Source organism: Eleutherodactylus coqui, chromosome 1 (assembly GCF_035609145.1).
Source record: "Eleutherodactylus coqui strain aEleCoq1 chromosome 1, aEleCoq1.hap1, whole genome shotgun sequence".
NCBI lineage: Eukaryota > Metazoa > Chordata > Amphibia > Anura > Eleutherodactylidae > Eleutherodactylus > Eleutherodactylus coqui.
This window is the reverse complement of record NC_089837.1, coordinates 57,057,322-57,073,710: the sequence shown is the minus strand read 5'-3', so window position 1 is coordinate 57,073,710 and position 16,389 is coordinate 57,057,322. Positions and strand designations below refer to the sequence as shown.

Sequence of the window (16,389 nt, the reverse complement as noted above, 5' to 3'; positions counted from 1 at the left end):
CTTGACATGTTCTTGCTAACAGCTATTTCACGAATACAAATACACTCTTTGTTAACAATGACTATCAGATTTTCAGTATTATGTCACATGGCAAATACAAAATCACACAATTTTCTAAAATCATTTAGTACCATTATGACCCTTTTGGATAATCTCCACACGGGATCAAACCTTATGATCTGGCACAGTCCACAATCTGCTGCTCCTCCTGTAATATGTGTGCACACAATGACCGCTGGAGACCGGTCTCTCTTAGCTCCAGAATTTGGCACCATTGTCAGAGGGCAATTTGCACAAATGCTCCCCATGAACTCAAGCTATAAGTGGAGCTCAACCCATTTACTACCCTCTGGGGTGATCAGTAGGAGACCCAGATCCCTTACATAGTGGAAACGCAGTTCCAGTTCTAGCAGTTCTCAGCTGTAGTCCCTGAGCAGATGGAGCTTCATGGCAGCAAGAGTCCCAAAACATCAGCACCTCAGCTTGTCCATCAACACCTCAGAACCTTCCTACAAGTCAGCAGCAGGGAAAAGGCTGGAATGCCACAATATAGTCTCCCAGGCAGTCTACCTGAACCTTCCAGCAAGTTCCTTAGATTAACATTGCTCATTCACTACTCTTTTGTCCAAACCTGGTACTACAGTCTCTCGGATATCAATAGAAGCAGAGGGAATCTGAAACCCTGCAACAGTAACATACAGAATCTATAAAGAGATTGAAACCTGCAACCTGTTTGTGAAAACAATGCTTCACTCTCTGCCTCCAGGCAATCAATGGGTCTCTAAAGTAGTTGCACATGTGGTTAGTGCCTTTTTAAAGGTCCAAGTACACATCAGCTTGTTTGGTGCTCAGCCTACAATTTATTAAGCCTACCCAGGAGGTCCACTTACCAGTTTCATAAAACGTTCATTCAAGGACAAAGGGGCATATTTTTTTAAAACTAGTGTTTCATACACTGGTGTAAGTGCTGGGGTAGATGTGACAAATATACTAAGAGGTGTAAGCCTATTAATATATTTGGCACATCTGGACGCACCTATGTGCACCAGACTGAAGTTTATGCCAGCTATGAGTTGGAGTAGGTTCTAGCTTTCATTTACGACAATGTCTAGCATAAATAATAGTAAATCTGATGGGCCCTTAATGCTAGGCCCCATCCGTGTTTTTGAAAAAAGTGTAGGGGCCTGGCATAAAACTTCCAAAAAGTTGCAATTGCACTAAAATTGACGCTTTTATACACTAGAAATCTGGCATGTAGTGCTCAATACTTAAGCCCTAAAGAACACATAAAGAAAATACTGTACCTGGAATTGGATTTCTGCAGTGATTTTCCAGGCCGGCAGCAGGAGAATTTGCAGTCTATGACTTGATAAATAATTGGATTGTACATAGCAGCTGATTTTGCAAGCAGAGTTGGTATTACAGAAAGTTCAATTGGAACAGAATCAGGTCTCCCAAAAGCGGACCAGAAAGACACAATCGCATATGGGATCCATGCAATAAGGAATCCTGCGCAGATCAACATTGCCACCTAGTGGTGAAAACAGGAAACACGGTTAGCAAATGAACGTTAATAGAAACACATCTAGCATGGGACAAATGATAACTATGACAAGGGGGCATCCTCTACGTTTAGGGAAAGAAGGTTTCATCCTCATAAATAAGGATTCTTTACTGTAAGAGCAGTAAGACTATGGAACTTTCTGGGACCTTAGTCTGGATCAACACTGTAGGATTATAGGTTGGAGTTGATGGACCTATGTCTGTGTTCAACTGCATCAACCATGTAACTATGGCTAGCCCACCTGCAGTTACAGGTGGTAGACAGTTATTTGGAAACAAACAGGGTGTGTGCGGTACAGGAGGTATAAGGGCAGGAGATGAAGCTCGGGGGAGCACAATACGACAATTAGGTGTGGTATTCAGTTATTAGGAAACAGTCATAGACGGGGTGATAGTGAGGTACAGGGCAGGAGATGTGTATGGTGGGCAAAATGAAAAGTGTGGGGAGCCATAGGGAGGGGCAAGGGGCATGTTGTGGGGTGGGTGGAGGTTAGGGGAATTAGATCAGGAGATTTGCCTCTTTGAAAAGGTGTGTTTTTAGGGCACGTATGAAATGCTATGCGTCGGAAATAGTCTGGATGTTTTGGGGTAGAGTGTTCCAGAGTACCGCTGCAGATCTGGAGAGGTCCTGAAGGCGACCGTGTGAGATTCTGATTAGAGGGATGTTTAGTCTTAGCGGATTGGAGTGCCCAGGCTGGGTGAAGTGCAGACAAGAGGGAGCGATGTATGGTGGCGCGGCGCCATGGAGAGCATTGTGGGTGAGGGTGAGGAGTTTGAATTGAGTTTTATAGTGGATGAGCAGCCAGTGCAGCGACTGGCAGAGTGCAGAGGCATCTGAGAAACAGGTGGATAGGAAGAGGAGTCTAGCTGCCGCACTTAGTATGGATTGAAGAGGGGAGAGTCTGGTGCGGGGAAGGCCAATGAGTAGCGAGTTGCAGTAGTCAAGTCAGGAGTGGATGAGGGTGACAAGTGTCTTTAGTGTGTCCCTGATGAGGTACAGCTGGATTTCAGCAATAATCCTGAGGTGCAGCTGGCATGTTCGGGCCAGATATTGGATATAGGAGGTAAAGGAGAGGTCAGAATCCAGTGTGACCCAAAGGCAGCAGCATACTGTTTGGGGGCTATGATGGTGCCAGATACTGATATGGAGATGTTGGGGGATGTCAGCTGGCAGAAGGCGGAAAGACGAGAAGGTCAGTTTTTGACAGGTTAAGTCTGAGAAAAAAGAAGGAAATTGTGTTAGAGACAGCGGACAGATAGTTGGTGATGTTTTGGAGGAAAGGTGCTGAGATGCTGAGGGAAGAGGTGTATAGCTTGATGTCTTCGGCGTAGAGGTGATATTGGAGGCCAAATCTGCAGATGATCTGTCCGATTGGGACTGGACTCCTGCCGATCAGTTGTTTGCCGGGCCACAATGCTTTTGCACTGAGCTGATTTCTGCAGGAAGCAGACAGCTCTGTTCATACTGCAGTGGCCAGGCTTGGTATTACAAGCAAAGTTATTATTAATTTCAATGGGAACCTGGACTGCAACACTAAGCCTGACCCCTACAGTAAGAATAGAGCTGTCTGCTCCCTGCAGAAATTGCGTACCAGCCCAGAGAAAAGCTGATAGGTGGGAGTCCCTGCAATCTACTATTGATGACCTATCCTAAGAATAAGCCATTGCTACTTTACAATTGGACAACCCCTTTAAACTGTAATCTATTACACATCATTGATTTTCAATATATTCCAGATACACTATTATATGATGCCATATTATATTGTACCATATTATTTTCATCTATACAAACTTCAGATGTGCCAGGAAAGCATTTATCCATGTATATACAGACTGACACTGTTTGGCACATTGGGTGTTCACTGATCTCTTGGTTCATCATACTGACTTCTATGGGACTGACCCTATTAACACATATAAGACCCCAATAGATCACCTTAGTCAGCTTTATTTCCAACGTGTGTTTGTTCTGGTTCCTGGTATCAAATTGCGCCACTTCCTGGGCAGAAGACTTGACTTTGCCAATGATCTTTGCATATGAAAAGACGATGAAAGCAGTGGGGAGAAGAAGGCAGAAGAAGAAAATACTAACTACAAAGACCTTCCCCTTCAATGACGCCTGTGCCAGCCACCAGTCCAGAGTACATGATGTTCCAAATGGCTCTGGGGCATAGTTACCCACACCAACCACTGGCAGAGTTGCCCAAAATGCTGCATAGACCCAAACGAAGAACAGGCTGAGAAAGGCGTGACGTCTTTTAAGCCAAGTACCTGCAAAAATGTGACGTATAGAGGATGAAGTCTCCATTCTCAGCTGTACCGAACCATTACTATGCTACTTATGTCGCATAGCAATGTATAGACATAGCATTAATGAGTTTGTCACATCTAGCAGAGCTGAGTTTGTCATTTAGCAAAATAGATGGTTATACTTGGTGATATGATTTAACATAGGACTGCATCATCATACAATGACTTCGTATTAACCTTTCCTGAATACTCTGACCTCTCCTAAATGTAATTAATGGACGCTCTGGGACTATTCTGCCTAATTCAGGATCTGACTGCTAAATATTCAAATATTTTTCAAGAATCCTACAGACATCACTACATCTGTCATCATCAGTTCTGATAATTCCTATCATCGCATCCCTCCTATCAATAGTTCTTGGTGTCTCTCCGATCCCTACATTCCATGTAACTGGTCTGGTTCTGGATTGGAGCCTCTTGCATTTTAACCCGAGCAGACAGAGAGCGCAGTCAGGGGAATCCAGGAGTCAGTAACAGGTGGTATCGGTTGTGGTACAAGGGAGCAAGCATGTAGCATTGTCAGAGGGAAGCCAGGAGTCAGTAACAGGTGGTAGCAGTTTGCTGGTATGGAGGATCAAATAAATAAAGGAGCTAGACTATTGTCATGGAGCACAAAAATTATGCACTGGTGCAGTGGAAGGGCCAGGCTTTTATTGTTTGCCCAATCAGAAGCACGACAGAGCCAGAACAGGGAACGAGACCAGGAGTACAGGAACATGGCTCAACTCAGCAGTGAAGCTGTCCAGATGGCTGGATAGCTCGGCAGGGAGAGCTGCCACCTGAAACACAGGAGCTCCTGAGTTGGACCTCAAAGAATCTGCATCCTCAAAGGCCTGTTTTAAGATTTTCTTAGGGTAGCCTCTATCAAAAGTCTCATGTACTGTTTCGTAGGAATACTCTTTTGCAAGAATGATGGGTGATAACTCCTCCAATATAATAAACTATTATTTGTGGTTGGTTTCCTGAAAAGAGAGTTAGATAAGATGCCATCTTCATTTTTCCAGATGATTAAATCTAAGAAATTGATAGAAACCTGGTTCATTTCTTAGATAAAATATAGACCAAGCTTGTTCATATTGATCCCCCCATAAAGTTCTTAACATCTACTTCACTTCCCATCCATAGTACAAAGATATTATCAATATATTAAATCCAAAAGGGTAGAAAGGTTGACCACCAAGTCTTCTCATCAGCTCTTGAGATTTGCATAAGTTGGGGCACAGGGCACCCCATTACGGTCCCTCTAAGCTGGTGGTAGAATTTCTCATCAAATTAAAAGTTGTGCGGTAGAACAAACTGTAGAAGATTGATCACAAATTGATTATGAGAATTGTATTGGGTGCCCCTTGATCTTAAAAAAGAGATTTCACTGATTTAAAACCCATGTTGTGGAGTATGGAACTGTAGAGCAATTCCACTGACCAAAAAAAAGGTATCTTCCAATTGTAACCCATCAATATGTCATAGGAATTCCACAGTGCCCCTCACAAATGAAGGTAAGGATGTAACAAACCCATGAAGGACACAATGCAAATAAATATCCACATGATAGGAGATGGAATTTATCTCAAATACTATCAGTCTACCTTCTTTAGAGGAGGGGTACCATTATGTATCTTAGGCAGTGTGTAAAACATAGCAATTTTTGGATGGTTTGAGTACATGAAAGATAATTCACTGGAGCTAACCGTTTCCCAGAAGAATGGTTTTAATTCAGAAAAAAAACTTCATAGGGGTCACTATCCAAAACACGATACCAGTCACTATATTGTAGTATATCTTATTAACAAGCACATCTTACAACCCTAATTCCATAAAAGTTGTGACGCTATGTAAAATGTAAATAAATGTATAGAAAAAAAAGAATGCAAGGATTTCGAAATCGCATATAAGCATATTTTATTCACACTAGAACACAGATCAGAAGGTGAAAATAAGACTTTTTTCCAGTTCATTTTTAAAAAATGAACTTATTTTAAAAATTGATGGCAGCAACACATATCAAAAAAGTTTGGACAAGGTTAGCCAAATACTGGAAAAGTAAGTTGTACTAATGAAAAACAGGGGTCAATTTTCTACTAAGTGACATAACTGTGTGTAAAAGGAGCATATTAGAGAGGCAGAGTCTCTCAGAAACAAAAGATGGTCAGAGGTTCACTATCTGTAAAAAAACTGTACCTAAAACTTGCGGAACAATTTTAGAAAAATGTTCCTCAATGTAAAATTGCGAAGACTTTGAATATTCAACCATCTACAGTACATAATATGATCTAAAGATTCAGAGAGTCTAGAGAAATTCATGTACAGAAGGGACAAGGCCGAAAATCAATATTTAACCCTTTCCAACCCAATGTCCGGCCTGCCCCAACATCATCATTTCCCTCCACAGCTCCGATGTCGGGACAGGCCCGACACTGCAGTGCAGGAGTGCATCTGCACCCGATCATAAGACACATTGGGTGCAGATACACTCCTGCACTGATCCTCATCAAGGACCCCCGAGGAGAAGGCAGAAAAGGTTTTTAATCCTTTCTGCCTTCTCCTTTACACATTACATAGCGCTCAATTAGCGCTATGTAATGCAGAGAGATTCTGGCCAGCAATCAAGTTACCCTGGTGTTACCTGACCCCCGGCGGTCACATGAACGCCGAGCCGGGAGCCTGCACCGTGGGGGGAATGTGGAAGTAATACTGCCACCTGACCGCAGCAGTCACATGATCGCCGAGCCACATTCCCCCCACGGTGCAGTGAGCACCTGCACCCTCCTGAACTCTGTCAGTTCAGGAGGGTGAAGGGAAAATGTATTTTTTCTCATCCATTCAGAATGGATGAGAAAAAATAAATGGATTGGAAAGGGTTAATGATGGCGATTTACAGGCCCTCAGGTGGCACTGCATTAAAAACAGGCATGATTTTGTAATGCAACTCACTGCATGGTCTCAGGAATACTTCCAGAAACCATGGTCTGTGAGCACAGTTTGATGTGTAATTCACAAATGCTAGTTAAAGTTGTACCATGCAAAGAAGAAGCCATAGATCAACACAATCCGGAAACGCTGGTGTCTTCTTTGCTCATTTAAAATAAACTGAGGCAAAATAGAAAACTGTTCTGTAGTCAGATTAATTGTGGAAACCACAGACGCCATGTCCTGCGATCTCCAGAGGACAGGGACTATCCAGATGTTTATCAGCGCACAGTTCAAAAGCCAGCATCTCTAATGGTATGACATTGTATTAGTGCCTATGGCACATATTGAAAGGCCCTACCAATGCTGAGCAGTAAATGCAGTAAGAGGTTGTAGAACAACAAATCCTCCCATCCAGACAACATCTCTTTCAGGGAAGGCCTTGCATAGTTCAGCAAGATGATGCTAAACTGCCGCCTGCAGTCCAGACCATCACCAACAGAAAACATTTGGGGCATTATGAAACAAAAAATCCGGCAAAGATGACCCCGGACTGTTGAGCAGCTAGAATCCTACATCAGACAAGAATGGGACAGCATTCCTCTCCCAAAACTCCAGCAATTGGTCTCCTCCCTTCCCAGATGTTTACAGACTGTATAAAGAAGAGGAGATGCTACACAATGGTAGACACGGCCCGCCCCAACTTTTGTGAGATGTGTTACTGCCATCATTTTCTAAATTAGCATTTTTTTTAATGAAATGGAAACATGTCTCCCTCTCACCCTCTGATATGTTCTGTTGTGAATACAATATGGTTAGATGAGATTTCCAAATCATTGCATTCTTTTTCTCATTAAATTATTTTACATTTTACACAGCAACCCAACTTTTTTGGAATTGTGTTTGTACAAGTGTGGTCCATCACAAGTTCCCTCTCTTATCACAAGACTTGGTGCTGGTGGAGTCATCCTTCTCCAGATGGATCAATGCTTGGGTCTCTTCCTTTGTAATTTTGAGAAAAATATGTTGTATATTGGAATTCAATCTCCCTGACATTAAGAAAACGTCAATACTCGTTAACTCTGATATGGAAGGCATGCAGTGACTAGGTAACCAAAGATATGTGAAGGGACCTTTCCATGGTTCTCTTTCTTATGATTCTAACAGATCCACCAGAACATGTAGGTCAGATAAATCTTCCTCCGACAACCCCAGCTCATGGCATTGTTTTTTGTCATGAGTCATAACTTTTTTTTTTCCATTTTAGCTTTTGACATAAGAGATGAAGGTATTTTACCCATGTAAACTTATAAAATTTAGTGATTGGTACAAATAAGTCCCATTTAGTGCGGAGATCTCTATACATTTTAGGGTTCTGGTGAAAACACTAACAATCTGCAAATCATCAAGTCTTTGCTTCAAGTCCGGGGGCGCTCCCTTAATTGGTATGGGCCCATTGTGTTCTCTAAAACAGATGCAGAGTTGGAAGAGGCAGAGACAGAAAAGGAGGCGGAAGAGACCATGGAGGTATTTGGTATTGACTACCCCAACTGTCTGCCCTTGGTGAAGGTTCCCTTCCATAATTCTGTGTAGTGGAATATCTCATTGTGTGTCCCCATTGTCTACCCCTAACTGAAACCACGTCTACCCCTTCCTCTACCTCTACATGCTTTTCTAGAGGGATCTTGTTCTGTATCTGATGTGTCGCAATCAGAGGTGGAAAATTCTGATGGGACAGCTTTCTCAAAGTTACAAGCTTTATTCTCTCTAAACTCAGATAAGTCTTTAATGAATTGTTTGTGTTTCCTTTCTTTATTGTATGCTTGATATTTTTCAATAGATGCTTGTAAAGGGACATACAGCTCCCATTATTAAAGGTTAAAGCTTTATTGATTAGTTCTTTTTAGAATTTTAGAGGTATTTTCCAATGTTTTCTGTTCTTCATCAAACAAGATTTGCATAACTCCTATGGAATAACTGTTGCCTCCCTTTCCCAGTGTTCATGTAACACAGGGCTGTGACACCTAATAGCTGGAGCAATGGTGATGCGGAGTCCCTTAGATACAATTTTGTGTTTTATATAATTTTCCAATGACTAACTCTCCCACCATATTACTTTCATATCCTTAAAAAGTGTTCTAATTGTAATTGTACTCTTTGAAGCAAAGGTCTATTCCCTATCAGCGAATATGTCTCTGGCTTCACTCAACCAAGATTCAACATTAACTGTGCTACTAAGAAAAACAGACATACTTTAAGAAAAATCTGCAGGATCCCTGCCATTATGTTAGTATCCACCATCCATCTGGAAATATACTGACCTCCTTGCACGAATTAAAATGTGACTTTTATTCATACCATTCTGTCTATCTTTATCCGTAGGGACCGACTCTCGGACACCTTATGGATTTGCACTCCCCATGCGGTTCTGTTTTATACTTTGACCATTTGCATGTTGGCTTTGATAGGTCAATCCAGCGCGTTCTTTGGCTGACCATTCCATGCATTATCGATGTTTCTAATTAATTAGCTCCCATTAAACCATTAAAACCCACAAATACACAAAACCAACTCCACAATATTAACACCCCCCTGCTGTCATGGCTGGGCAGAAAAAACCTGATATCAACTTATATACTGCCATATATCCTCTATGTTCTACAAACAGTCCCGATAGAGGTCCCCTGCAAATTCTTCTCAAATCTTCACAAAATGTTCAGGACATTTATTTGGAACAAGCGAAAACCGCGATTAGCATTTTCATACTTGACACAAAAGAAGCCACAAGGAGGTTTTGGCCTACCAGATATATCTACCTATTACAAAGCGATCCACATGACTAGATGGTTTGACTTGGTGGAACGCAAACTAGACTCGCCCTCCTTAAACCTAGAGAGAACATTAATAGATCAAATCGGTCAATTCCTTCTTTGGACCAACAACAAAATGCCTTATAAAAAACAAACACTCAGCCCGACACTAAGAGGCACAATCAAGGTAATGCATTCTATCAGAACAGAAAAGGGAGATCAACACAAGCTAGCACCAATGATTCCTGCATCACTGGTCCCATCTATTCTAGCTAACAAGCTAATTAAAATAACCAACACTTGGGCTAAACTAAACTCTCTAACAATCCAAGACATCATTAAGGGAACCAAAATAAACAACCTCTCACAAATCGATCTGCTCTTACCAAACCACTCCCTAAACTTCCTAGAGATAACAGGCATTTATTCCTCACTCAAAAAACTTCAGGAAAAATATCAGAGAGAACTGCGAGACCCGTATTGGTACGAAGCATACCTCTCTGTCCCGGAGAGACCAAAGAAACTTATGACACACCTATACAAAGGCCTACTTATGAACGCCGCACCTGACAAGCCGTGGTTCCTTAGAGTCTGGGAAGGAGAATTGGGGACAACCTTTGACAGGGAAAAGACTAAAAAAATCTTGACAAATTCACATGGCTTCTCAAAATGTGTTCGCATTCAAGAAAACTCAATCAAACTGACAACCCGATGGTATAAGACGCCGGTCTCGCTCTCCAAACTTATTGCTACACAAACTGACAGATGTTGGAGATGTGGCATAGATAGAGGGAACCTAGTACACATTTGGTGGCACTCTCCACAAATCAAACACTTCTGGCAAAACATCACGAACCAAATAAACAAAATATGTAATACCACATATACATTTACCCCCGAGGAAGTCCTACTCTGGAAACCCTCAAAACAATTTACACCCTCAAAAGGTTGTCTCCCCACCATACTAATTGCAGCAGCAAAACTACTCATCCCACCACTATGGAAATCGAATCATATACCTACGATAGCACAGTGGAAAGACAAAATTTCACAAATCTATGGATTTGAGGAATTAGCCGCTTGGGACACCAACTCGAGGGAAGAATCCCTCAAACTCTGGTCACCGTGGTATACATACCTAAAAAACTAGATAACATAGCTCTATCCAAGTAGCCTTAAACGGGGTGACGTATAAGAGCATCTAGCAGCAACAAATTCACTCGACCGCTCCTCTCCTCTCCTTTTCTCTCGACGACTTGGTTCCCCCCCCCCTCCCCCTGTTAAGTTCCTTACCAATGATCACAAATAAAAAGCTGGGACGCTGCAGCGGAAGCAGGTAGGAGCCCCTGGTTGAGCGGATTCACTAACCCGCATCTTTCATTGCTCCTTCCCCCACTCGCACGCCTCGTCGTCTATACATTTGAATAGACCCCTAATGAAGTGGGGAAGTAGCTCCCTCCCGCTCACACAGCACCTATTGATTGAATGTACCCAACCTATACCATCATATCTTTCAAAGCAAGTTTGGTACATTTCATCGCTAACCAAACATGTAACACTCATAATCTGTGATTTGTTAGTTACGTCCTACAATGGCTTCATTTGGGTAAGAAATTACTTACTGTTTGTAAACGATTTTTTTTCTATGCTTAAATAAAAACAAGATTGTTTAAAAAAAAAAAAAAACACAAATACACATATTATACTTTAACTAAATATAAAGAAAATATGTTTATTGATAATATTCTGTGGTAAGGTTGTCAGATGTGGAATCATTATACAGTTCCATACCCCACAGCATAGCTTTGAAATCAGTGAAACATTTATTTTTTTTAAATCAAGGGGTACCCAATCCTCATGATCGGTTTATTATCAATCTTCTACAGTTTGTTCCAAAGCTGAACTTCTTATTTAATGGAAAATTCTACCACCAGCTCAGGGGAACCGCAATGGGCAACCCCTGTGCCCCAACTTATGTGAATCTCCTCCTAGGCTGGTGGGAGGAGACTATCAACTTTCCTGATGAGAAGACCTAATAGTCAACCTTTCTACCCTTTTGTATTCAATATATTAATAATATCTTTACACTCTAGACTGGAAGGTAGATGTTAGGAATTTTATGAGATCAATAGCATCAAGCTTGGTCTATACAGTATTTTAGCTATGTAATTAACCCAGTTTCTATCAACTTCTTTATCAAAGGGTACCCAATCTTCATGATCGGTTTATGATCAATCTTCTACAGTTTGTTCCAAAGCTGAACTTCTTATTTAATGGAAAATTCTACCACCAGCTCAGGGGAACCGCAATGGGTCTCCCCTGTGCCCCAACTTATGTGAATCTCCTCCTAGGCTTGTGGGAGGAGACTATCAACTTTCTTGATGAGAAGACCTAATAGTCAACCTTTCTACCCTTTTGTATTCAAATATTAATAATATCTTTACACTCTAGACTGGAAGGTAGATGTTAAGAATTTTATGAGATCAGTTGCATCAAGCTTGGTCTATACAGTATTTTAGCTATGAAATTAACCCAGTTTCTATCAAGATTTAACCATCTGGTGAATGAAGATGGTATCTTATCTAGCTCCATTTTTAAGAAACCAACCCCAACCAATAGTTTATTATATTGGAGGAGTTATCAGCCACCATCTTTACAAAAAGGAATTCCTAAGTATTCCAGTACATGAGGGTGCGGAGAAACTGTTCTTCTTTTCAGGATTTCTATCACGAATCTGAGGGATAGATTTTTAAATAGAGGCTACTCTAACAAAATCATGAAACAAGTCTTTCAGAAAGCTGGATGTAGGGATCAGAGAGGATTGCTGACAAGAACTGTTAATAGGATGGATGAGAGGATAAGAATTATCGGAGCTTATGATGACAGATGCAGTGATGTACATAGGATTCTTGAGTAATGTTGGAATATTTGCTGTCGGACCCTAAATTAGGCAGAATTGTCCCAGAACATCCATTAATTCCATTTAGGAGTGGTTGCAGTATGCAGGAAATGTCAATACAAAGTCATTAGAGGAGACTACAAGCCAGGGGTACCTGGCTTGATAGACGTACTTGGGGAAATATCCTATGTGGGGGATTCGTGGCATATACCATATGTATCATAATAAGAGTTTTAAAAGTTTGGTGACTGATGGAGAGTTTAAGATTCGGGAGTTTTTGAATTGTCGCACTGCAAGGTTGGTTTACATATGCTAGTGTGCGTGTCCAAGAGACTAGGTGGGCAAAACGACTTCACAATTTTGATGCATTTGGGAACACATTGGGGATGTTGCACACAATAAGGATACACTAATGTCCCCCAAGTTAAATTTTGCAACCCTGGAAGTAGTTCGCCCTTCCATTATTAATGGAGACTAGGATAAAAAATTGTTACAAAAAGAAGCTCAGTGGATTTATCATTTACGAATTACGATCCATAAAGGCAGGTAAGGATGGCTTAAATAAAGCCTTATCATTTGCCTGCTATTTATAATAACTATGATTGTTAATGGAATATTTCTGTGGACTTTTTGAGGTATTTTGTTCATTAAATGGTTTTGTTGGCAAGATTCCAGCTATATCAGCATCTAATAATGTGCAGTCGTTAATACATCATAATTTAATATGACATGAAATATGAGTACAATTGGTTTATCCCTATATCTCTATCTGCAGGTGAATGACATCCATAGACAACACTCATACCATATATATCACTTGTCCCCGTAACATGTTTTGGCATACGGTATATCTTTACTAACTCTCATAACATCTTTTTGTTCCATCCATAAATATTTCAATGTGAAAGTATCTTAGGACTGATTGCAGATGGAGAATTGCTGGGACATTCGCCACAGTGAATTCAGTGAAAATGTGTATGACTAGGCTGATTACTATAGGAACGTATGACGTCATGGGTGCTGACTCTGGGTGGATTCAATGGTGGATGGAGTTACCATCCAATCGGCACCAAGTTTCAGAATATGCTTTGATTGATGGATGCAATGTTAGATTAGAACTAGAACTGAATCGCCACCATGTGATTGATGACATGAGAGGCCAGTATAGACTATGCTGGTAAGTGGGGCAAGGTGACTCTGACAGGGTGCCGGTGATAATTATGTCTTTGGAAATCATATCACATTTGCAAGAAAAATAAGAAACAACTACCACGTTTCCCCGAAAATAGGTCCTACCCCGTTAGTAAGACCTATCGGGTTTTCAGGGGAAGCGTGAAGTATAAGGCCTTCCCCGAAAATAGGATCTAGCTGAGGTGCCCCAAAAATAAAAAAAAATTAATACTCACCTGGTCTGCGGCGTCCGGCTGGTCTGCGCCGTTCCAATGGTCTCCGGCGGCACTGAGGCAAAAGGATGAGTCCTCCCGTCTGCCTGCTCAGCTTCTGCTGGTGACGGGGCTTTAAATACCCCGCCTCCAGCAGAGCGAGCCCTGTGATTGGCTAATCTCAGTGCCATCTGCCAATCACAGCCGGCACTTGATGAGCCAATCACAGCCATTCAATGGATGACATCACTGAATGGCTGGGATTGGCTCATCGAGCGCCGGCTGTGATTGGCTCATCGAGCGCCGGCTGTGATTGGCTGACGGAGCTGTGATTAGCCAATCACAGCGCTCGCTTTGCTGGAGGCAGGGTATTCAAAGCCCCGTCGCCAGAAAGAAGTTGAGCAGGCATATGGGAAGGACACTTGCCGCAGTGTCATCGGAGACCATCGGGACATCGTAGACCATCCAGACGCCGCGGACCATGTAAGCATAAGCCCCCTCACCCCCAACCCCTGAAAATAAGATACTGTGCCTTTTGGGGGGGGGGGGGTATAAGACAGTGTCTTATTTTTGGGGAACACGGTATATTATCTATTGTATATGGACCCCTGTTGCACCCAAAAGGGGAAGACACATTGGTAAAGGTGCAATATGTACGTTGAATAAGTTTTGATATAAGCATCTTGGAGACTAGCCCAGAGATTGCATATTTGGTTACTTGTACCCCTTTGTCCTGCTACTCTATCGCTTGTGATATGCAGATGAGTATTGTATAGTGTTAGACTATTGACATTCTTTTTGAAGAAACGTGAGTGATCAGAGATAATAGCTATCTTTTGGAATTGTCTCCATTATAATGGGCTTTTGTAGGATCTTCTGAGGCATTATTGATATCCTCATACATAAATAATTGATATTTGGAGTAGCTGGAATTAGCAATAAGTGTATATAGGTTCCATTTTGGGATTACAGTATGAGTGGAGATTACTTTAGATATCCTGTGCTAATTCTACATCTATGGTGGTGTATATTTATTGAACATTTTTTTGTTGTGGATATTGAGGTGATTTTGTTTTGTTAAAATTTTCTAGTTCTATGAGAGCGGCTGGGGATGCTAGGGGCAAGTTCAAGAATAGGTCCGCCCTTATCAGGGCGATATCACTGTCCAGGGCTAGGAAAAAATTATAGGGAATTTTAGGGTCAGTTGTAAACATAGAGGTCTGGGCCGGATGGAAAAGAAAAGTGAATGACTGCAGAGGGGACATCACCTGCGAGGCAATAAATATAACTGTACTTTAATCGCTTATATGGTCTGCAGAGTGCTTGTCTAGAACCAGTATCTATCACTGTGTGGTAACTGTATGGTGGTATTATCACTCTTTGTATAACCACTGTGATTAGGATGTGCTTCTATGATACTGAGAGTTTAGGTCAGTAGATCCATGGTCAGGCCAGGTTATGAAAATGCACCCTATAATACATTTGTATGAAACTGGTCATACAGTTCTTGGTTCTGGTGTTGTATCTATATATGGAGGTTGGTTCTGGTGCTGTATTTATGCTATGAGGTTTGTTTTGGTGCCATATTTACATTAAACAGACAAACAAGTAAAGGATAGAAACACACAATGTGGCTGTCTGCTCAATGCCAAATACACCCACCCCACAGTGGCCATTGGTCACACAATATTGGAATAATTAGTGCAACCATTAGTTGCAGCGGGTGGGCATGGTTTGGCTTTATGCAGTCATCCGCACCATGGTCTCGCTACTCATGGGTCAGTGCTTCTTGCTTGCCCCTCAAGCCGAAATTTGCCCTGGTCCCCAAGGTTGACACCTCACTGAACCCCCGTGAATAGGGCGTAAGTTTTAAAGTTGCCTGAACCCCTTTAATATGAGTACAGATAACACATAGACACATCAGATTTGACAAACTCAGCTCTGCTGTATATCTAGTTCTCATGACATTGTTCACTTACCATATTTCATATGGCAGATCTTCAAGTATCTATCACAACTAACAACGGTCATAGTTATGAGGCTTCCGCAACCAAAGAAGAAGCCCGTCCATCCATACCACTGGCAAACGCTCCAACCAAACACCCAGCGGTGACTGAAGAAGGACACTATGGCGAATGGCTTCCCTGCAACTGCAATGAGAAAGAAGACATCAATCTAGGGTCAACAGAATTATTTCAGATACGTAATAAGTTAATGTTTTTTAAAAAGCTGTTTGAAAATGGGTTGTCTGCTTTAGAAAAAAACTATTGTCAGGCACCCTATTAAGAAATTTTGGCTTTATAGAGTCCTTTAAAGAGTCAGGGTCCTTTAAAGCCATCATGTACAGTATTAGCCAGGGCTTAGAGAAGCAACAAGAGCATTTCTCACTTTGGAGCTCCTAATAGATCAATGCTTTCAATGCCAGCTGTGTAATACTTCATTTCCCCTGTGGAGGTGCTGCAGGAAAAAGAAACACTTTCTGTCAGGCTTCCCCCAAACTTTACAAGTGATCACT

At 41.7% G+C, this 16,389-nt stretch overlaps 1 protein-coding gene across 3 annotated transcripts in view; it reads right to left on the bottom strand.

Moving 5' to 3' along the window:
• Positions 1 to 16,389, bottom strand: part of OPN5 (opsin 5) — a 121,312-nt gene that overhangs the window by 3,890 nt on the left and 101,033 nt on the right. For 2 of the 3 annotated variants that reach the window (XM_066596540.1, XM_066596533.1), the window contains exons 4-6: positions 15,854 to 16,024; positions 3,503 to 3,837; positions 1,305 to 1,531 (exon numbers count right to left, since the gene is read on the bottom strand). In XM_066596540.1, the coding sequence (XP_066452637.1) occupies positions 1,305 to 1,531; positions 3,503 to 3,837; positions 15,854 to 16,024 (733 nt within the window). The remainder of the gene's footprint in view (positions 1 to 1,304; positions 1,532 to 3,502; positions 3,838 to 15,853; positions 16,025 to 16,389) is intronic. The other variant, XM_066596550.1, reaches the window with a different exon arrangement.